General features: G+C 39.4%; 1 protein-coding gene across 1 annotated transcript in view; it reads right to left on the bottom strand.

The window, feature by feature from the left end:
- Positions 1–215: 215 nt before the first annotated feature.
- GPCPD1 (glycerophosphocholine phosphodiesterase 1) overlaps positions 216–23814 on the bottom strand; it is a 51537-nt gene continuing 27938 nt past the window's right edge. The window contains exons 10-20 of the mRNA XM_040637995.1: positions 23622–23754; positions 22616–22670; positions 19757–19849; positions 17227–17304; positions 16478–16517; positions 14820–14881; positions 12945–13010; positions 10866–11002; positions 10225–10360; positions 9625–9785; positions 216–3594 (exon numbers count right to left, since the gene is read on the bottom strand). Coding sequence (XP_040493929.1) covers positions 3405–3594; positions 9625–9785; positions 10225–10360; positions 10866–11002; positions 12945–13010; positions 14820–14881; positions 16478–16517; positions 17227–17304; positions 19757–19849; positions 22616–22670; positions 23622–23754 — 1151 coding nt within the window. The 3' untranslated portion in view covers positions 216–3404. The remainder of the gene's footprint in view (positions 3595–9624; positions 9786–10224; positions 10361–10865; positions 11003–12944; positions 13011–14819; positions 14882–16477; positions 16518–17226; positions 17305–19756; positions 19850–22615; positions 22671–23621; positions 23755–23814) is intronic.

Raw genomic sequence — 23814 nt, 5'->3', positions numbered from 1 at the left:
ATGATTGTCCTCGTTCCGCACAGAGTAGAAAACGGGTTTACGGTAACCCGTCTGTGACCCCGGACAACTGGGGCCAAGTGAGAACTCCACAAGTATACATGCAAACACACATGCACACGCATGCCCACGGGCACACACACTCCAGACAACATAGCCAAGCATGCCATACAAAACTGTATGTAGACTGTGAAACAATCTGAGTTAGGAAACTAGGATCGTTGCCACCGCCGTTTATTTGTCTAGTTCGTAACTAAGGAGAGAACACTATAGCAGTGCTAGAAATGCAGAGAAGTCCCTGCCCTTAAGGGGCTTACAATCTTAGGGAAATAGAAAGCACATGCTAACAAATGCCACAAGAATTCAGAAGGCAGCATAGTTTAAGAACACGGGATTAGGAATCACAAAACCCAGTGCTAGTCCAGACCTGGTAAGTCCGTTAACTTTTCTGGGTTTAGGAGCCCAGCTGCAAAATGAAGTAGTGAGATTTAGAGGCTGTATGCCTTTGTTTGCGTCAGGATTCTGATCAAAAGCTGAGCAAGTTCTATGGGGGAGGTGGCCCCTGAGCTGGACACTGAAGGAAGACAGAGAAGGCATTTCGGACAGGGCAAGCAGCACTGAGGTAGGCGGAAGCATGGGGTTCGGAGGGGAGGAGACACAGGGACGATGGGAGTGAGGTAATGGGTGGCCGTGGTAGCCCTCGGGCACAACCGACACAGGAATGAACTGGATTCCTCACATTTACATCCGGTCAGTTACAGTACATAATTCCAGAGAGTAGAAAACACGAGAGAACAATGGCGGCGTTTTATCAAACATTGCACTCGATTTCCAGAAAATATAAAATGATTTTAACATTATACCTCTACATTTAAAATTGACATCAGCAAACTGTTCCAACTGTCGAAATGTAAACCAAAGTTTACATTCTTAGTAAACATAATTAAATCTCTTAATTCAAAAGGACATTTGATACAAATTATATCATCCCGACAATTCCAACATTGATTTTCTACCATGTTCCATGCACTGTGGAAATAAAAAGAGTAAGACAAGTTCCCTGCCCTTGAAAGAGCCTGCAGCCTGGTAGGTGAGACAAACTATGCCTACCTAGAATGTACTAGGATGCATTGCATGATCAAGGTATGAACATACAGCTATGGAGTAAAAGATGGATTCACCCCTTCCGCAGAAGTTTCCGCAAGAACTCAAGAGAGGCTGACGGCTCAGGAGAAAGGAGTCTGGCAGGAAGAGTGTCTGTGGGGAGCAGAGGGCCTCCAGGCAGAGGGCACATGGCTACAGACAGGGAATAGTGTAGGAGCATGGCGTGGCCAGGGCCTCCCATGGGTACAGAGTGTACAGGTTAACAGCTAGTGATATGGAAATCTGGACTTAGTCCTCTAGGAAAGGGGCTACTGCTCGCTATGCTTTAACTGTCTGCTAACCCTGGTTTGTAAGGTAGGGAAGGGACAGGAAAGAAAGGGAGCAGTGAGGTTCTGTCTGGGGCATAACCAGTCCTTGTAAGCTCTTCACAGCAAATTACACTGTTTGGGGAACACCCTCCCATCACCTCTCCTTTCCCTTAATGATCTGTGAGTCTTCAGCATGGAGCTGCACTGCCACTGGATGGAAAGGCATAGGGGAGGACAGCAAACACGCAAGACCAGGAACGCAATGGCTAATCAAGTTACCATAAAGTAACGGTCACTGTGTTGTACAAAGGTCTGTAGACAAAGAAAATGAATTCTTTTTTAGGAGTTTTCTAAAACTGCCTAACTCACACCAAAGCATTGGAAAATCTCATTCAATGTGGGAAAAGTATATAGAACCCTTGCAGAAGACTGCACTTCCTAAACTCTTTTCCATTAATATCGGTGTTACAGCACAACACCATAGGATTTCAAAGCCTGTCTTCACACAATTAAGACTGAACCACAATTGCATTGATTGGCTTAAAAAATAAAAAGATACAACGTGTAATTCCAAGTCTTAGGTTTTCAGCTAGTGCTAAAATACATCAATGCATGAATAAATTGCCTAGTGAAGGACGTGCAGTAAAAGGTAGATGCAAATAAACCATAACTTTAGGGTAGGATTCCAATTCCTAAATTCCAACTTCTCATAACAGTATTAGAGAATCAATTCTATAAAAGTAATACCTTCTTGAAATTTTGTTTTATAAGGAAGAAAATAAATCTGTATATTTTATTTAACATTCATTCTTAAGTTACAGTTATGCCAAAACAATCAGCATCTAATGAAAGAAACCCTAGTATAATCCTAAAGCCACACATACACATTTAGAAGGGTCTTCTACATTTCTAAATAAATTACATGCCTGATGTACATTAACCAATAAAGAATACCAATATGAGAATTCAGGACATTTATTTTTCTGCATGGAGATTTAACTACTGCACAACACACAAAACAAACCCACAAAGCAACGGTGTGTAATAGGTAGTGAGAGACACTTAAAATAAGCATACTGAAAACGCCTACAAACAGGGTTTTTTTTTTTTTTTTTAAGGGAACAAAAGATTTTCAGTCCTTGACACCTTCTCACACTCACCTAGCACCACAGATGCAAGGACTTACAGTAAACGTGTACAATCTCATGCTTAAAACCTAAAGCATGCACTGAATAGATTTATACATTATGATCTACTCTATTAAGTATGCGGTACATACTTCTAATATTTTATACATTAAATTACCCTGCAGCATTTTGAAACTTCTAACATTTATGCAAAACAACTTCGGAAAGACTTATGAAACAAGTTTTCAAGGATCACCTCCAGGCTGTTTACACAGGCATTGGTTTGGTTAAGTGGGAGAATGGCAGCAGCCTCAAGGTTCATACTGATGAAAATGGTGTCTGTGCATGTCAATCCATGTAAAAAATACATATATACATAGATGGCACAAAGATTTGTGCAGTTGGAATCACCAGTGCAAATGCATGCATTTGAGGTACTTATTTTTTCCGTGGTCAGGTATAATTATGCATAGTCATGTTCCTCAAGTGCTAAATGTTTCGGATCTGATCAAATGAAAGCTGTAGGAACTGCAAATATAAAATATTTATTATTAGAGTTAACTTCAAAGCGCTATGCTTTTAATGAACATCTGTTTAACGTTATATGTTTATATATTTAGTTTAATATAATATGTTTGCCGACCAATAAATTTTCTCATTGTGAAGAGACTGACTGGTAATTATACCTGGCCAAGTGATTTAAATAGCATACTTGAAATTCTAGCAAGAATCGCAGTGAAAGAGTGAAATACTTCATTATTGCTTCATTGGACTGAGACACCGAGAAGGCATACAGAAACGATACTCATTGGAAAGTGAATACCAGAGCAGCGGTGCTTGCCCCCAGATGGCCTCTGCCCAACAGAAACTAAGCACTCTCCACGCTATCGATGCCGTTGGCATCCACATGGATATCAGGCTCCCCACACAAAGACGAGGGGACAAAGCGGCTAACAGTGGGACACAAACAGCTCTTAAGCTCTGGCAATTCTTGCTTCAGGCGTTCCAACTGCTCCACTTGGAATATATTTGGCTGTTCAGGCATCCAATCATATATCCTATGATGAAACAAACACAAAACACATAAAATAGTGTAATTTTATGGTTTACTTAAGACCTGTCTGACTTCGCCTTTTCAGGATGATTTGATTACAGAATGCCTGGAACAGCCATAGCACAATCGCCCCCCTCCCTTTTAAAAGACCTAAGTATCAGTTCAATTTAAAAATACATCTCCTCCACCTTTCCAACAATGCAGAATAGTGGCATTTCCTTTTGTGTCCATAATGAAGAACGGATTACAAAGCAACTGAATCAGAAAACGAAATAAACCTGTAGTTTACTAGTGATTGATTCTTCGGGTATCTTCTCTCCAAGCCGATCAGTCGGCAATGCTGTATTTTACAGATGGGAAGCTATTAAGAGTCAGAGCTGGAATTCATACCCAGTTGTGACTTCAAAGCACTGAAGATCTGCACTGTGAGAACCGTCCTAAAGTTGTGCAGCCCAGGCCGAGGGACCCATAGTTGAGAGGCCAGAAAAAGCCCCATGTGACAACGGCAGCACGGCACTGCCCATCAGCAGAGAGAGGATGGCCTTTCAGGCCTAAATGTGAGGCCAGGCAACTCATGTGAGGTGCTACTACAACAGAGGTCGTGGTGACATCACGGTAGGAAAGAATTTCTAGAGAATGAGAAGTGACCCCTGGGTCAAGATATCAGACCGAAAACAGAAGCAAATACTTTTCCTGTATATCCCGTTAAAAAGAAAATAAAGGGATTAAAAAAGAATCCATGCATATGGGGAAAAAAAAAAAAAAACAGAGACACAGCAACAAAATTTTGGAAGCTGGAAAACAGATGCATAGGCAATAACGAAGTGTTTCAGTGAGCAGGACGGAAAAGGCCAAATCACAAGCCAGTAGTGGAAAACATGAAAAGGCTGAGTTAAAAGCAGCGCCAGATTCCCCTAGAACTGGGGAAGGGGGGAGGGGGGCAGCTAAAACAGGGAGGGTGAGTGAAGGCTCTGAGCAGCAATAAGCACCTCCCTTCCTCCTAACTTCCTGCCCCGGAGTCTGTCCGCACCCCGCTCCCCCACTTAGGCTGATTTCGAGAACTTAACAGGAAATCTCTCGGAATGGAGGACTGGATGACCAGGTGAGGGAGGGTGTGGGCATTTTACAAAAGCCACCAGCACCAGGGGAATTAGAGACAGTCCATACATATAACACATGCAAAATTCAGAGACATGCCCTCCCTTCCCCAGCTCTCTTCCCTTACCTGAATCCCAAGAACCCTGGGAGCCAGAGCTGGATCCTCTAGGTAGTTTATATAGATTCTTCTGTGAGGAATCTGGTCAGCCAAAAAGTAAAGTTCTAAATCTACTGACATCAGAAGTATGACCAAACAGGCCACCCAGATCACCCCACAGTGAAATCCAAGTTAACAAGCCCCACTTCACACACTCAGAGCCTCCAACAAGCTTTTTAGATCCCAATTTCTTACCATGAGAAGCAGCCAAAGATTTCCAAACAACTAAGGAAAGCTTCTAACATGTAAGATAGTGAGTCAAAGAGAAGAAAATGCCAAAGACAAAAAAAAAAAAAAAAAAAAGTCCTCGATGCCCTCACAGAAATAGTTCACTGAACCAAAACAGGATGTTATATAAAGAGGAAAAAAGCATTCAGAGGAAAAAAGCACTCAGAGGAAAAAAGAAAAAACTCAATCAAACGGTGGACGATAAGGCTGGTGAAATCTTTTAAAGTAGAGAAAAAGACAAAAGTAGAAAATAGGAGAAAACATAAGAGAATTAGAAGTCTGGCCCAAGAGTGACTAGTATGTCAACTAAAGGATTTCTATAAAGGCAGAAGGAAAAAACCCAGAAGAGACAAAAATCAAAGAATAATTCACAAAATCTTTGCATCTTCAAGGACATATAGCAACAGATTAAATGGGCTGCTGTGTGCCCAGCACAAGGGATGAAACCAGACCCACACCAAGATCCATCTCTATGAAATTTTTCAGCACTGGTGTCAAAAAGACGACTCTGCAAGCTTCCAGATAGGAAACGAAGAAATCACACGTGCGGGAACGAGAATCAACATGGCTTCACACTCCTCACAGTAACACTGAAACTGTGAATGCAGCGGAGAAATGCTTCTAAAACCCTACAAGATGATGATTTCTAACATGAAATTTTAGGCCCAGCAATACTTCCAGGCATGCAAGACCAAACATGTACCTTCCTTATGTCCTCCTTGCTCAAGAAGATGCTAAAAGATGTGTTCCATAAAAATGACAGGAAAGCGAAAAAGATCAGGACTACAGGAGATGGGAGCTCTGACACAGGAACGGTCAGGGAGCAGTCTTCGCTCAGGATGACAGCGGTACCCAAATAAGTCAGTGAGTCTACACTGGAGCAGTCTGAGTGAAAAGGCAGGCGTGTGAAGGACTCTCACTCCAAGACAGCCGCTGCCACTCAACTAGCACCATAGCCTAAGGACTGAGTGCCCGAGTGAGCCTGAATCAGAGTATGTGGCTTGTCTTAACCATGTGCTGATGTCCGGACGTCCACCTGACAGTTTACTATGCACTGGCCTACTCCTGAGAACTGACAGCAGGCTACAATGGGTACAGAACCAAAGAATACAGAACCACCCACTCCAGAGGACCCGATTCCTGATGTACTTCCAATACCTGATCCATAGACAGATGCCTTATGATGGGTTGCAAAACACGTTTGCAAAGTTAAGACTAGCATTTAAAAAGGTGAAGGCCAGTGGCAAAATGGACTAGCATTTCAAAAGTACACATACAAATAGAAAATATCCAAGGGCCATTATTTTTAAAATTCTGTTTCAGGTACATACTTGCAGACGTGTGCACCGCGTCACAATGCAGAATGCATTTCTAACTGGGTTGGGTCAAAAAGGTTTGAAAGTCATTGCCCTAGAGAAACTGTACACATGTATTCCAGAAGGCCTGGTTCAACAGCGTTTACAGCAAGCACTGCAAAAGCAAAAACCTGGCAACTACCTAAATGTTCTCATACAGAATAAATTGTGAAAGAAACATAATCATGAATATTATATAGCCACAAATATGAATGAATTATAGCTATATACAACAAATAGATTAATTTTAAGAACATTATATAACAAGTGGGAAAAAAGTATAAATAAAGTTTAAAGAATGGTATATTATTTAGTAACAGAAATTAAAAATTTTTACTATGAGAATAGTAATTTGATAAGCAGTTATATCTGAGGGAGGAGATAACGGAACTGAATTAGGAAGAGGCATATGGGAGACTTCAAATCTAATAATGTTCTTTACTTTAAACATGGGTGTCTGTTACTAGATTTATTTTTTAATCATTTGAGCAGACCCAGTAATTTTTTTTATAAAAAGAGGAAATATTGCCTAATTACTCTATGAGGCAAGTACCTTCCCCATACCAAAATGAGACAACAACCAGTTGAGAAAGGTAAATTAAAGGTCATGTTACTCATTATCACAAATGCAAAACCCCAAATATCAGCAAATCAAACATAGCACAAAACCAGGATTAAATGTAAAATCTACAATGTGTCACTGCCTTTATAAAAGAATAAATCAGTTTTGACCAACTAAAATACCCACTTCTCATCAATGATTCTCCCCAACGTAAAACAGATCAAAGGCTCCAAAAATCACTAATCGTTCAAAACCTTCTCTATGATGTCTAGATTTGATATTAAAAAAAATAATAGCATAAGCACATTAAGTACCAGAAGAAACAGATTTAAAAAAACATGAGGGCGGGGCACCTGGATGGCTCAATTGGTTAAGCATGACTTTGGCTTAGGTTGTCATCTCAGGGTCATGAGACTGAGCCCCGAGTCAGGCTCCACACACTGAGCATGGAGCTTGCTTAAGGTTCTCTCCCTCTCCTTCTGACCCCCACCCCGTGCTTACACGTGCCACTCGCACGCTCTCTCTTAAAAAAAATACAAAAACATTTGGGCCCAGGAACTTCGCTAAAAACGATGAAAATCGGGATAGGCATAGGGACTGCTGGTTTTTATTGTAAACATTGCATACACACACACACACACACACACACACACACACACACACACAGAGCTCTTCTGATTAAAACGTTAAAAAAAAAAAAAAACTTTCAAGGGTAAACACCCCGTCCTGAGCCGTCTCCTCAATGTCTTCCATACCTTCAACACAGTCCTGCCCTGAGTCACGCTATTGCTTCTGCCTAAAACTCAAAACCTGTCAAAGCAAACTTAGCCACTATAAAACCAACTCGATGCTTCCTCTTTAAAAGTATTCATATTGGGGTGCCTGGGTGGCTCAGTTGTTAAGTGTCTGCCTTTGGCTCAGGGTGTGATCCCAGAGTCCTGGGATCGAGCCCCACATCAGGCTCCTCTGCTGGGAGCCTGCTTCTCCCTCTCCCACTCCCCCTGCCTGTGTTCCCTCTCTCGCTGGCTGTCTCTCTCTCTGTCAAATAAATAAATAAAATCTTTAAAAAAAATAAAAATAAAAGTATTCTTATTGACTGTGAGCCAGGAAGAACTCACTTTCTTCAGGGCCTTTTATATCACAAAGTATCTTCCTGTTCTCCATTACATGTCACAGTTTGGCTCCAACCAAGTAAGGCCCTTCAAAGGATTTGTCTAAAATCTGTACACCCTACAAAGTCATATATAGTATATGTCTCACATTTTCTTGCCTGAAAATATTTGCCATCATTCCTTCCTCCTCCTCAAAGAAATATTCTTCAAAAATTTTGCTAAAGCCAGCACTTGTTTCAAATGGTTACTGTAAAGATTTTATCTTCCTTTAGTGAGTTGGAATTGTCTATTATAAGTGATATTAACTATATAAGACAAACAGTAAAGTGAACTAAACCCAAGGAAAGTATTTTCTAAAGCAGGCCTGGTAAGAACTTCATCACTTACTCTTTATACGATATTGCTCAAGTATTAGCAAGCCTGTTAACCCCCAGCAGACTAAATGACATCCCTTCAAACCCAACATTCCTTTATATTAAGCCATCTTTTTGTCTCTCAGATTAGTGGCTCTCAAGCTTGTTATCAAAAACACCTAGGGAGATTATAAAAAAAAGGAAAAAACTTTTTTTCAACAAATATTTGAACCCCTACTGTGTATCACACATTGTTCTAACTTTTGGAGATACAAGAGAGAACAAAACAGGCAAAGAGCCTGTCCTCGTGGAGCTTATGTTTGTGTGGGTGTGTTGGGGTGGGAGCTGGAGGAAGAAAGATGGGAATCAGCTCATGTGGGGCCTTGGAAGGACCTTGGATTTTACTCTAGGTGACAAAGAGAACCGTTGGAGAGTTTTAAGCAATAACAGGATCTGACTTCAGTTAGAACAGGCTCCTCCCTGGCTGCTGTGCTGAGAACAGATAGCAAGGAGGCAGAGATAGAGGAGTGGACAGTCAGCAGACGGACTCCAATAAGCCACATGAGAAATGAGGTGTCTTAGCAGAGAGTGACAACAGTAAATATGGTGAGTGGATACATTCAGGATATATTCAGAAGACAGAATCAACAAGATTCTGGTTTTAGAGTATGAGTTTAAGAACAGAGCCAGGAAAAACTCCAAGGATTTGGACTGAGAAACCGGAAAGACAGAGTTGTCATTTATACTGAAATCAGGAAGTCTATAGAAAGGATAGGTGTTAATAGCTGGATATAAAAATTTAAGCGGTCAGGGGAAAAAGACAAAGGTTGGAGATACAAAAATTGAAGAATAAAGGTATGAAGAGCCACAGAACTGGATGAGATCCCCAAGAAAGTTGGTGCAGACAAAGAGGTCTGGGGGAGACAACCCCCACACCCCCAAGGTGACAGTACATCTGGTGTAGAGCCCAGTCATCCAAATGTTTAATAAGCTTCCCACACTGGTTGTGCTATACTCCAGAGTCTGAAAAATTCCACTGACAAATGTTAACATAAACCTCAGGCTGAACTACAGAATTTTAACTTAACTAAGTTTAATATTATTTTTAATTTTATAAAACTACTTTTTTCTCTAACAATCCATGAAAACTTTTCATGAAAAACAAATACCTATCATAAATTAGACCATTAACTCCAAGTTCCTTCAGTTTCTTTCTGTTTTCGGGATCGTTGGTATCATCGCCCCAGCAGAATATGACTAGTCCCTTAGCTTTTGCCTCCTGAATATAGGACGGGTTTCTGAGCAGGTCTTCAGTATGTGCATTTATTCCCTAGAAGAAGAAAAATAAGTTACTCATGAAAAAGTAACTTATTAACTGCAAATGTGAAATGGCCATACTCTACATCAGTAGTGTTCCCCAAAGGAGAGTGGGCAGAGAAAAAAATATTAGAACTTTTTCTTCCAATTTATTTTATCAAACAAATTTACAGTCTAGCCATTTTAGATGACTCATAAAATCCACTCAGAAAACTACAAAAACGTACTTAACTAGGCCCACAAGAAAATATTTCGTTGTTCATTTAAACTGCATTTCATTCTGAGATCTAATATCCTTATTTAAGTAGAGCTATCGGCTTGTTATAAATGTGTCAAAACTAACCAATGAGATGTGTAAAATAACATGAAAATTTACTACCCCTACTCTAAGACGTTTCTTAAAAAATTAAAATAATAATAATATCAATAAAAAAACATCAAGCATAACTGACCAGTAGGTTTTCAAACTGTGCAAAGCTCATTGCAATGGGGGTTGTCCGAGATCTGAGGTCCATGAGTTCAGGGTAAATATCAGATTTTCCTTGAGTCAAAAATAATATGGGGTATTTGTTCTGCTTCTGCCGAACCCTAAAAAAGACAATTTAAAAATACTTTTCATCAGGGATAGAATTCTAATATATTGTTTTAGAATTTCAGGAAACTCTAAAAATATAAAGAAACCACCTCCCCCAAAGGAGAATAATCCTGTTATTGAGCTATAATCACCATGAAGAACATGTACTATACCTTTCAATCAAAAAAAGAAAGATTTTAAATCGTTCTATACAAGAGCTAAAATATTTTCAGAAATGGGCGACAAGAAAGCCCTTGAGGGCTTACAATTTGGTAAGGAGGACGTCACATGCCCTATAAAACAAAACACAGGGGGTGAGGTACCAGGACCCAGTGGGTGTGGAGTTCACTGGCGGAGCTGGGAGGGCATCCTGCAGGTAGCCCTGAAGGGATGTGGAAATACATGTAACTTAACTGAGAGGTCGTCGAGGCTGAAGTCCGGGCAACCTCCCTACCTCCAAACACAATCTTTGTGCCCTAAGTCCCAGCTACTGTCTAAGCGTAGGGTGAAAATACTCACATGGTGCAAATATCTGCATCAAATGAAGAAAACACTATTCTCCTCTTCCCAGAATTTTCTAAGACAGTTTTTAAAATTATATCCAAAAACAGATTCATGTCAAAATATGTTGATAAGTTACCATCCCACATTCCATCCTATGTGGAAGAAATAAACAGGAAAACAAAAGCCATTAGATACCCTAGAATCACAGTGCCAGAAAAAAATCTTGGGAACATCTAATCCAACTCTTACTGTACATGAGGAAAGCAAAGGCCTAAAAGAAAGTAACTTGCCCGAGATCACGCAGCTACTTAGTGATAGTGCAGCTGTCATAATTCAGGCAGAGACACTTACATACAAAGTGATTAAACTTTTGCTAAAGTTAACAAGATAAAAGCTAAAACTCTGGAAATCTGCACTCTACTGACGTTAAAATATTTTTATATCGGGGTGCTTGGGTGGATCAGTCAGTTAAACATCTGACTCCAGCTCAGTCATGATCTCAGGATCCTGGGATTGAGCCCTGCGGCAGGCTCCTCGCTCAGCAGGGAGTCTGCTTCTCCCTCTCCCCTTCTCCCCCACCTCATGCTCATTCTTGCTCTCTCTCAAATAAATAAAATCTTAAAAAATACATTTATGTAATCTTCATGAACTGTAAGACAAAAGGACTTCGTTTGCTGATTCATTACAAAAAAAAAACCCAGGCAATTTTTTTTTTTTTTTAAGTAGGTTCCATGCCCAGTGTGGAGCCCAACGAGGGGCTTGATGTCATGACTCGGAGATCAAGACCTGGGTTGAGATCAAGAGTTGGCTGCTCTTGGGGCGCCTGGGTGGCACAGCGGTTAAGCGTCTGCCTTCGGCTCAGGGCGTGATCCCGGCGTTATGGGATCGAGCCCCACATCAGGCTCCTCTGCTATGAGCCTGCTTCTTCCTCTCCCACTCCCCCTGCTTGTGTTCCCTCTCTCACTGGCTGTCTCTATCTCTGTCAAATAAATAAATAAAATCTTTAAAAAAAAAAAAAAAAAAGAGTTGGCTGCTCAACAAACTGAGCCACCCAGGTGCCCCACCCTGCAAAAACCCAGGTAATTATTAAAAACCTCATTCTTTAACTTTTAAGACATTATCAAGTACTCTCAACAAATAATAAAAATATTCTCTAAATATAGCTAAGAGAGTGACAGCCCTGTTGATATTCAAATATTAGATGTTTTACATATTAGTCATTAAAATAATCCTAAAAGCACAGAAAACTAAAGATCACTTATTAAGAAAAATCACTTACTATGTTAACTGGGAACAGCTTATCATGAACAGCTACTCAGAAGGCAAGACTTGAAGGCATATATTTGAGGGCACATTATTCTGACCAAAACAAATTCCAGGACATTGCTCTGATTGCCCAATCATACCTGAATTAACCACTTTCAGCATCCCCCAGGCCCAACAACCCTCCTACCATGCATCCCAACCATTTATACATATCCCCATCTGATATATTCAATAGAGAACTGTTTTCCTCAACGAGACTCTAAGTTCCAAGAAGGCAAGGTTTATTCTGTTTGTTCACAACTTGAATCCAGCACCCACAAAATGCCTCACCCACAGCAGCTTTTCAATATGAACTGTTGAACAAAAAAATGACTAAATCTGGGAATGATTTAAAACACACCTGCAGAAATTTCTTTTCTTGGTTAACTATTACTAGCTACTACTGCCACTTAACAGAAAACTGCTTAGGGAATTATTTAAAATACATGTTTAGATGGAGAATAAGAAAACAAAAACTAATCAGTTATAAAGTTAACTGTCCAGTTTTCACTGTTCATTCTATAAGTATATCCAGAAACCATCCGTATTAATGTGCACGAGACACAGGTAAATTAAAATTTATACTACAATACATTCATCACTACTTTTAAGTACTCACATATTATATTGTATGGATATAGTATGCTTTATTAAAAGGTACAATAATGTTGGAAGAAGCCACAGTAAGATTTCAGCATCACTTTTCCATTAAAATAAGGAGATGGAAACGAACGCATTTAAGAAATGAGGGGGAGAGAGGAAGAAGGTGCTACATCAAGGGTTACTTACCCTCTGTTGACAGATCCATTTTATTTCTATGTTAAACCCTACATCTTCTGGCAAAGACTCTAAAACCTAGAGTTTTGTTTGTCGTAGGTGAATTTTATTTTGTTTTTGGTGAGATGAATGGCAGAATAAGAGAAGAAAAAAAGAAAAAAAGAATCATTACAAAAAGCAACCTATAGTAAAACGTATCACTAAGTACGGATAAAATGTTCTGTGCCCTCGGCATAAACCACTATCTTTTCTCATACCCCAACTGACCAAGCGGCTGCTGGTTAAATAAGTCAGAAGAAACGGAACAGCAAAAGCGGCAGTCTCAGCAACATCTGTGATGGCAGACGCACTACCGCTACAAAGATGCATTTTTAACCTCAAATCCTTGCACCATCATAGGTCTTGGATCTACACTAACCAGCTGCATGGCAAGTACAGGGCCTAAAACAGTGTGTACTCAATTTCATGTGGGGCTTTTGACTTTCTTCTCAGATACCTTTAGCCTTATTTTATTTAATATACCTATCGTGTTTTTACTGGACTAACACAAAATTAGAAAAATAAGGACAATAGTGTATATTAGTGTTGAGACTGCTAAACATCAAATTTAGGGGCAACTGGGTGGCTCGGTGTGTTAAGCATCCGACTCTTGATTTCGGCTCGGGTCAAGATCTCAGGGTCATGAAATTGCGCTGAGCTTGAGCCTGCTTAAGATTCTCTCTCTCCCTAGCCCTCTGCGCCGCCCCCCCCCTTGAGCTCTCTCTTTCCCTCTCTTAAAAACAAACAAACTAATAAATTGAGATTTTATTTGGCCTTTTCTGGTTTTAAAATTTCTGTGATTAAATTATAGTGATAGTGGCAAAGTACATGAATAAAAGTGTTATCTGGCTAACTAAATGCTAAACTGTTAATACACAATTTTTTAAAAGTTGTTTTTAATCACAAGTCTAGGAATCATGAGATTTCTCAGAACCAAATGATTTCACATTTTTGAACCAGGAGTGACATTACTTGGCTGGGCTTCATAAATATCTGGAAAATTATTCCAATCATATTTTAGGAGCTCCCTTGTAGGTTCTTTTCTGTTGTGTGAATAATCATGATAAACTAATGCCTAAGACTTCTACTGTACCTGACACCACCATAAAAAGACAATGGAGAAGAAAAGAAGAAACGGAGCCGGTAGGAAAAAAAGCAGACCCAGCATGAGCAAGGAGTGCCCGGCATCCACAGGGGCTGCCTGATACTGTTAAAGGGATTCCTGTTTGAAATGGGTTTAATTTTTAAATCTTCATGCTAGTATTTGTTACACTTTTTCAAGTGAATTCTTGAAATTTGTGTCTCATTTTAAATAATGAGGGTATTTATTTTCTTTGGTTGGAGAATCTCATTTCTCTCTAAAAGCTAAGGAACAGTTTGGTTTGTTTGTTTGTTTCCCAAGTTTTTATTTAAGTAATCTCTACACCCAAATGGGGCTAGAACTCATGATCCCAAGATCAAGAGTCACATGCTCCTCTGACTGAGCCAGCCATGCGTCCCAGGAACAGTTTTAAATACTGTAAAAATGCTCTCCCACCATCACATGTCCCTCCCACCCCTTTTTCTGTGCCCTATATATCTTGTTTATATACAGAAGTATGTGAACTTCCTGTTCTTACCAAATAAACCCATTGAGGTGGGGATTTTTATTCATTTGAGCAGGTAAGTTACTCTTAAAAAAAAAAAAGTAGCATAGGTACACCATACAAAAATATATCTTCTCTAAAAAGAATCAATGACAAGTTTGTATAAATGTTGTCTTTTTAGTGCCCACCTAAGAGACCAAAATAACTTATTCAGTTATAACAGAATGAGATAGCCTTGTGCTAGTTTCCCTAAGGAACTTACCATCTTAAGAGAAGGAAACGGCTGATTTTCAGAAAAAGAATTTTCTTCCTCAACCACAGATTCTGAAAATTTAAATTATAAAAACTCAGGAGATAAAATACCATTTTATCATTAAGATCTTACCCTAAACTCTTAGAACAAGAAAAAAAAAGAGAGAGAGATGTAGAGGTAATTATGAGATCCTTTCATGTGCAGTATTTTTTGCAGGTTCTTATATCTATTACATTTAACCATTAAAACCTCCATCTTGGGGCGCCTGGGTGGCTCAGTTGGTTAAGCAACTGCCTTCGGTTTGGGTCATGATTCTAGGGTCCTGGGATTGAGCCCCGCATCGGGCTCCCGGGGAACCTGATTCTCCCCCTCCCTCTACTGCTCCCCCTGCTTGTGCTCTCCTGCTGTCAAATAAATCAATAAAATCTTAAAAACAAAAAAAAACCCTCCATTTTGAAGAAGCATCCTTTATGAAAACTAGTTTGCAACATTTCACAGAAACATCAAGTTTGAGGCCCCAACAGTCAGTGAATATTTTCTTATAAACACTGTAATACTACTTTTTACAAAGTAGTCACCAGCAGTGATTTATTTCTCAATGGAATTAAGAGCTGTGTCCTCTTGCTAAGGCTTCTATTTGAAATATCAGAATCAGCTCAGAAGTTAGAAATTAAGAGAATTTAAAAAGAAATTAGAATAATGGTTTTGTTACCACTACCATTTAATTCAAAATAGATATCTCAAGACACCTAAGAATTTTTTTCCAAGAGGGAAAAAAAATTGATATCAAACTAAATACCAAACTTTTCTTTTCTTAAAAAAAAAACAAACCCTGTGTATTATGAAGACTAAAGTCATATAAAAATTTCCAGCTAAAAAATATAATAAATAAATAAAATTCATTTTATTATTAACACTCATGAAATAGTTACAAAGCCTACAAAGTCATATCAATGCTCTGGGGATAACCTTTGGAGTCTTTAACACTTCACAATATCTTCATAAAGTCATTCCAACCATCCTGTTATCACAGCTGAGCACCTGCTACATACGGAGCATTGTATATGTCTTGGGGATTACAAAAACATGTTTTCCACCCTAGCGAGATTTACATTCTAGTTGAAGTGACGGGACATATATAGAATCAAGGGTTAAAAAAAGGATCCATTAAACCTCAAATGAATGGCACAAACTATGAAGTTCTATGAGAGTGCCAGGTAAAGCAGAATTACAAAGGGATTTTGTAGGCAGGACAAGTTTTAGGGAAACTGAGGAACAAACTGGTTAAAGTAACCTGCCCAAGGTCACAGCTGGTAAATGTTAGAGCTGCATTCAAACCCCTGACTCTAGAGCCAGCTTTATACTTGCTTGATATATCCTCCACTTTGTTCTTTGGTTAAGAACGTTTGGAAAAAATAGTAAGTACAAAATTACAAAGAATTCTGATCATCAAGCTAAGAAAACTCATAAAAGTAAAAACTCATAATTACTATACACATGACAAATATATCTGAAAATTAATATATGTAAAGACTTCATGTCTATAAAATTTAGACAGTCCAATATTATATTCATTAAAATGACCAAGGGTATGTTAAAAAAAAAAGGAAATACGACATATATGTTAACTACAAAATGAAAATTAGTGCTTCCATATCGGTACATACCTTTCAGATCTTTAGATTTTAGGGCAGTCACATGAGCGAGCTAGAAAACACACACACACACACACACACACACAAAATGCAATCAGAAAAAAGCCTTAGTTTATGAAGATATGGTTAACAGAACTGTAACTTGAAAAGCTAGCAAGTTAAAACCATAAAATGTAGAATTATCAGTTTAGTAAGAATAATCACTAACCACTGTATGTATTTTATACGTGCATACCTACATATAAGATCATGATCAAAAACCCAAGTAGGGAAGGAAAATAAAAAAAATTCTTAAGAAACTGTTTATACTCAATTAACCATTTATATAGGTATCTAGTGAGAACAGGAAGAGTGATCATATAAAATTTCATGGTATAAAAAACAGATCTTAGATATTAACAGAAGTATAAAAACCAAGGATAGCATAAAAGGCCAATTGTAAAATAGTTATATAAAGAAGTGCTAATGCAGACCAGAGGTAACCTAAGATTATGGATAAGAAAGGTCAGTCCCTATCTACAGTCTACTAACACAGACTTATAGTCTAGCCCCTTCACATATGCAAAAACAGTGGGGTCCATGGAAACTGTTAGAGAAGACAGATGGATTAGCGCAAACCCATTCTTCCTAACAGAACAGAGAACCAAAGCATACACTCTACTCATGCTGAATATATAGTCATCTCCATGCACAAAGAGAACATAAAGTATAAATCACTCTAAAACTAAAAGATTATTTACATTTTATGTTATCATTATTACCTTTAACAACTGGAGTTGGTCAAATGTTAATTCCTTTACTGGAATTTCAAATAATTCAACTGGATCAGCATCAAATTTCTAAAAATAAAGAGAAAAACAGGCCTCAAATTATTATTGAACATTTCACCCTAGACAGGCTTAAATCCCAACTTAGTGAATAATGAGAACAACTGTTCAGAGGCCACAGCAAGCCCATGCAGGGGGGCCCCTCTTTTTTAAACGCCACCTTTTAGCTCTTAAATTCTGGTTTTTGTTTTTGATGTAGGTGGGAGTGCCTGGAAGAAAAAAACAGCTATGAGGAGGATAGGGCCCTGACATACTGAGACGCTGAGAACAAAGCCAAAAATCAGTCATTTCCCCTACTTCCTGTCATGCTGTTGACATTTTATTTGACATATATATGTATCTATGCTACATGACTAGGCAATCAACATGTACAAATACTATACAAGGATTGATTTCTGTCAATAAGTTTCTGAACTTTTCTAAACCTTTTAAACTTAAGTTTGGTTAAAAATAGCAACAGAAATCAATGGTCATGGAAAAAAAAGTCTGACTAGCTTTAAGCAGTAATACTTAGCAGGAACTCTGTTTTAATAAATGTTTTCCCCATGAACAACTTTGTTTTATTAGATTTTACTACCATGTCAAACGTCACAGTATTTAGGCACTCCTACCTTAAGGAAACGAATTAATGGACCACCAATTAATCGTCAATCCAACAAAGATGCTAAAATCCATTACATTCATATTCATTCCCATACACATGGTATAAACCTGTGCATATGGCCCTTCTAGATGACACACAAGAAACTGTTAAGAGTAAGGGAGTGTGACCAAGGAGAAAGCGGAAAGGAAGATTTATTTTTCATTTCATAATCTTCTGCAGTTTTACAATGAACATGAATTGATTTTGTTAAGGAAAATACCAGCTTAAAAATTAAAAACTAAAAATACATACAATTTGTTACTTTCATTCTCTAACTCATCCAGGTTCAACTTAAGAGCAAGACAAAGTCTGGTGAAAACAGGATCAGTAATACTTTTCAATTAACTCTCATAGGTGTTTTTTTTTTTTTTTTTTTTAATTACAGCTTGATTCATGAACCTCAATCTTGGTTACAAAGATCTTTACTGCTCCATTCCTTCCTGTTCCACTTTTACATTGATTTTTTTCCCCAGAGCAAAACAATCTGCTCCTTTTCTACTGTTATTTTACCTCTATTATCTGAATAGGTGCATTTCCTTCCCTCTCTCCCCTAAGACTACGGATTATAAGGGTCAGCCCTTATGGTCTACCAACAAGGACTTATACCCTAGCCCCTTCACATATGCAAAAACAGTGGGGCTCCCAAGAACAGTAGGGTCCACTTCTAGAAACGGAAGCGTGCTTTTCCATACATCACAGTAATCCAAACCCCCATGACTGATTCAAATCCACGAGCAGGCACAGCCAGGCACCTTGCCATATATATTACAACAGTCGTGTCTGGTAGAGTGTCCAATATGTTAGCAAACTAGCCTTAATGGAAAATGATACCCAGCGGTTTTATAGAAAATGCCAAATGAACCCCCCTAGTTTAAGTTCTTAAGAAATCACTTGGTTAATTTGTACCCTGAAGTTTAAGCTCTATGCAATTATCACAATTAAGTTTGCACAACAATTACAATTTTTAGGAAACAATATGCATTTTCAAATCTCCTTCTGGACTTTCTCCTCCATCATTCCATTCCCCATTCTTTCTCTACTCTGGTCCAGGCTTACTGTACCTTTGACCACATTACCACATCCCTGGCCTTCAGTCTCTGTCCTTTGAAATTCCCCTTATATTCTGAATATTTCCCTTTTTGAGTCAAAAGTCTGTTGCATCTCCCTAGCTCCTAAATCTAGACCCCTTTCCTGAGGCCATCCACTACCTGGCTCCAAAGTGCTTTTGCACTGTGGCTCTCCTCTTTTTGGCCCAATCATACTAACCTATTAATCTGAGGAAAAGCTTGAGGCAGAAATAGAAGGGAGCCTAGAAAACAGACACTATGACAGCTTCCTCTCTTGCTTCAAACAGGATCAGTGGCAGACTGATACAGAAGCCACCTGGAATGTCCTTTTGTTGGATAGTAGAAGGCAAATCAGCAATACAGAGACCCTACTCCAGGCAATTATTATTCCTGTCTCCTTACTCTCTCGATGTTGAAGGCTTGACAGAGGAAAGAATAGGCAGTAATTGAGCAAAAAAATGAACTGATCAACTCTAATAAATAACTATACACTTATATGTAAAACAAACTTCCTAGTGTTTAAACCTACCTAACTGTAAGGGTTTAAAATGAAGGAATTTGGGGGCACCAGGGCGGCTCAGTCGGTTAAGCATCCAACTCTTGATTCCAGCTCAGGTCCTGATCTCAGAGTTGTGAGATCGAGCCCCGTGTCAGGCTCTGCGCTGGGCACAGAGCCTGCTTAAGATTCTCTCTCCCCTCCCTCTCTTAAAAAAAATAAGATAAAATAAAATAAAACGAAGGAATTTCAACATACCTTTTTCATTGTTAAACAACAGGTGAGATCATGATACACCACCGGCACAAAATCTTTCGAAAGATGTACATCAAATTCTACAAAGGCTGCACCCTAAACGGAAACAAAGGACACAGGTACTTGAAAAACATTACCTGGCCCACAATACGTCCAAAACTACAAGGACATAAGAAATTTACTGCTCACTCTAAACTCACAGACCTGTACACAAAACAAAAAACTTCCTCGTGAATTAATGTTATGCTTCGAGATTTTTCTAAAAAGTAACTTCTTCTCTTACAATTCTTTTATTGTCATTGTGATAGCACAGCAATTTTTTTCTGGCAAAAACATGGGCACTGATCCACCTGAACATGCCCCAGGGCCACTCTGGCAGCGGCCAGCCTGTCACCTCTGCTACTGCTCTTAGCAGAAGGGGACCCTGCCAGGAACAGGGAGTGGGGCCTCTTTGTGCCTTACTGCCCCTAAGGACCGCAGCCAGACAGCTGACCCTCGAAGATGAGGAGGGACTGGGAAGCCGCCGCCATGTCTCAGCTCTGCACCTGGTGCACTTGAGCAGCGCACCTTCCCGCCTTTCCTGGCAAAACCCCAGAAGCAGAGTCAAGAGAAAATGACAGGTGCTGCTGAAAAGACAGAAAGCAGCAAGGGGGTCAAGTACAGCGCCACACAAGCCCAATCTCCTGACAGAGCCTCAAAAGGAGGAAGCGTGACAAGAATGAGTTAAGGATGCATTTTTCCAAGTTGGACCCATTCTGACGTAGGAATTAATCCAAATGAAGCTGCGAACAGAAGCTGACCCACAAAGGTGTGCACTCACTGAAAGGAAGCTGGCTGGGACCAAAGGCAACTAGGTCTGAGCGCTCCGTGTGTGACTGCAGCCCACGGAAGTGCTTGTGTAAGGACGGAGGACACACTTCCACCCTTCCCTGAGCTTTAGGTCACGGAGGGGGAGGGGGGCCCACCTTGGGAGCACACGTGGATCACAGACTAGAATCGAAGGAGCCTACTTCCTGGATGACTTCCGAAGCAGGAAATAAGTTTAGCTCCTTCTAGTGCTATAACCAAGACAATAACTCAAAGCGTTTCTACCAAAGAGAACTCCTAGCATCCTTAAATCGTTACAGTAATTAAACAAATTATAGCTCTGTAGTTTAAATGTTCAACTTTACAGGATAATTTTACCAAGAGATAAAACCTGATCCCAAAATCCATGTGTGAGCTTTAAGAAATAAGCCGATAACATACGAGTACCCCTTCAAGGATATGTTTTTAACATTAAAATAAACAAGCCATTAACAACTAGCATATGGCATTCTAAAATGTAATTCTTACAAAGGATCTCAACAGAACATGGAAGAAAAAAAGCTTAATGAAATTTTCTCTCAAAAAGCATGGAGGGGATGCCTGGGTGGCTCAATCAGTCAAGTAACTGACTCTTGATTTTGGCTCAGGTCATGATTTCAGGGCTGTGAAATCGAGCTCTGTGTCGGACTCTGTGCTAGGTGTGAAGCCTGCTTAAGATTCTCTCCTCCTTCTCCCTCTCCCCACCTCCCTCTCTTAAAAAAAAAAAGGCATGGGGACACTGAAAGTTCCTTAACAGGATCTCATGTGCTTACAGAATAAACCAATGTTTAGAATAGTTAGCTACAATGAACTAAAACTGGTTCCAAATCATGAACTAGAGCCTAACACTCCTAGATTTAATATCATCCAAAGACAAAGGAATCCACTATTAATATTTTTAAACACTAAAATAATTAGTAAATTGATATGAATTATAAAATGCTTCATATACCAATGAATGGGGAAAAAATACTGCCCATGACACCAGAATGCAAAGCTAAGAAAGTTGTAAAACCCTTCACCAATCGTAGAGATGCTCAAATAGGAAAAAAAGTATGTCTTAGAATAGAGGTTTACTCATATAAGTGATAAAATTAAACATCACACTAATCAAGTTTACTTGCACAACAAGTTTTTAAAATGGCAAAGTTTAAGGCATGTGGAGAACACTGCGGGGAAAAAAATGAAAATAAAAGAATGAGCTGTTCCTCATTTCCCCCCAGTTTAACTTTAGAGCATGAGGTTTTTCAGTCAGGTACAAGGCAGCAGGGGGAGACGGGACTCTAAGGTTCTTCATGAAAAATGTCACGTTTTAGTTGCTGAAAACGCTAAAAGCTAAAATATGGACTCTAACCTTTTATAAATGGATAAAAGGAATTAAGAAATTTAACACAATCAAGTTGGTATACAGGACATAAACTGACAGACTTAAGTGTTACATAAAACCACCATCAAATCCTTCCGGAAGCATTATTTCCAAAGTATCTGAAGGAGCACAATATTCAGTTAATGAAAATCAATGCTTAATGGGGAATGTTTTTCTTGTCCCAATCACTCACAACTTGTAATCTCAGGGGCTCCTGGGTGGCAGCTGAACACCTGCCTTCGCCTGGGGTCATGATCCAAGGGTCCTGGGACTGAGCCCCACGTTGGGCTCCCTGCTGAGTGGGGAGCCTGCTTCTCCCTCTCCCTCTGCCCCTATCCCCACCTGTGCACTCTCTCTCTCTCTCAAATAAATAAAATCTTTTAAAACAAACAACAAAAAAAACTTTGATCTCAAACAAAGATGCTAATGATTCCATAGTTTTCATCACAATCTTCACCAAGAATCTTTAAAAAAATACTCAAAGACACTTTATCTTCACTTAGAATGGTATTCAGAAGAAGCATGCATTTTTAACCTACTTAGCCTTTTTAAGCTCTTAATGGAAGAGACTCCCCAGGCCCACATTTCTCTACTTTGCCACCTTTGGACAAACAGTTCCAAGTTGTTAAAGAAAAGACAGGGTCACTTACATGACTAGCAGCATTTCTTAAAGAAGCGATAGTATTTTCTTGAACTTTAGCAAGCCTGAAAGAGAAGAAATATACAGATATGTAGTTATCATCCACTATAGGAAAGATAAAGAAAACAAATGTAACCGGGGCGCCTGGGTGGCTCAGTCGTTAAGTGCCTGACTTAAGTTCAGGTCAGGACCTCAGGGTCCTGGGATGGAGCCCTGCTGACCTCAGGCTCTGTGCTTGGTGGGGAGTCTGTTTGTCCCTTTCCCTCTGTCCCTCCCCCTGCTCATGCTCTCTCTCAAATAAACAAATTAAATCTTAAAAAAAAAAAAAAGCCAACTCTATCTTTAACAATGGAAACAGTTCAATATTCTCTCTTCTGAAGCTACTTCTGCCATCCCCAAATTAAGACTATGACCACCACTTGGTGGTGTATGCATTTATTCCAAAAACACAAGCTCTAATGATTACAGGTATTTATAAGCCAAATATAAACATATCCCACACCCACACATACCTCCCCAAGTGAGGTAACCAGTCAAAGAAAACAATCCCTTGCAGTGGCATAAAGTAGAAGAGACACAGAGACTTGCTCCTTGCAATGATGCCTCAAAGGACTTAACCCTGGCAGACCAGGGGAAAAGGAAAAGGCGGACACCCAGGACAGCAGTATGGAAATGATACCAAGAACGGGTGAGGAAACCGAGACCCAGAGAGGGGAGCATGCCAAAAGCTGGGACCACAACACAGAGTTTCAGGCTGCCTTCCTGCTTCAAGCTTCCGTTCCTGGCTTTCTCTTTTTAATGTCCCTCTTGGCATCAGTTCAGTAGATATTAGAGAGACTGACCAGAGTCTTACGAGTTAGTCTCTCTTTAATTGGAACTGGGAACCCTAAATCACTGAATTACATTAAATTCCACGTAATAATAAAAGGATCCTTTGACCTTTAATGGGCCAGACCGATGGAACCTTATCATGCATAAGCTCCCAAACGCTAACACCACGCAAATACTCAACCTACTGAGCAGTTGTTGTAGAATTCCCTGCACCTCGATGTCCCACATCCAATGGTGTTCTCGGCTTCCAATACTTAGAAAATGAAGATTTCATGTCACAACTGTATCCTGGTAATGGCTTAATAATTATATAGTCAACTTCCATAAAAAAAAAGGGGGAGAAACAAAGATAAAGCTGATTAAAAAGGCCACAATGAG

The sequence above is a fragment of the Ursus maritimus genome, unplaced genomic scaffold (genome assembly GCF_017311325.1).
Source record: "Ursus maritimus isolate PB19 unplaced genomic scaffold, ASM1731132v1 scaffold_22, whole genome shotgun sequence".
NCBI lineage: Eukaryota > Metazoa > Chordata > Mammalia > Carnivora > Ursidae > Ursus > Ursus maritimus.
Note: the sequence above shows the minus strand (reverse complement) of the source record. Positions and strands in the feature narration are given on the sequence as shown.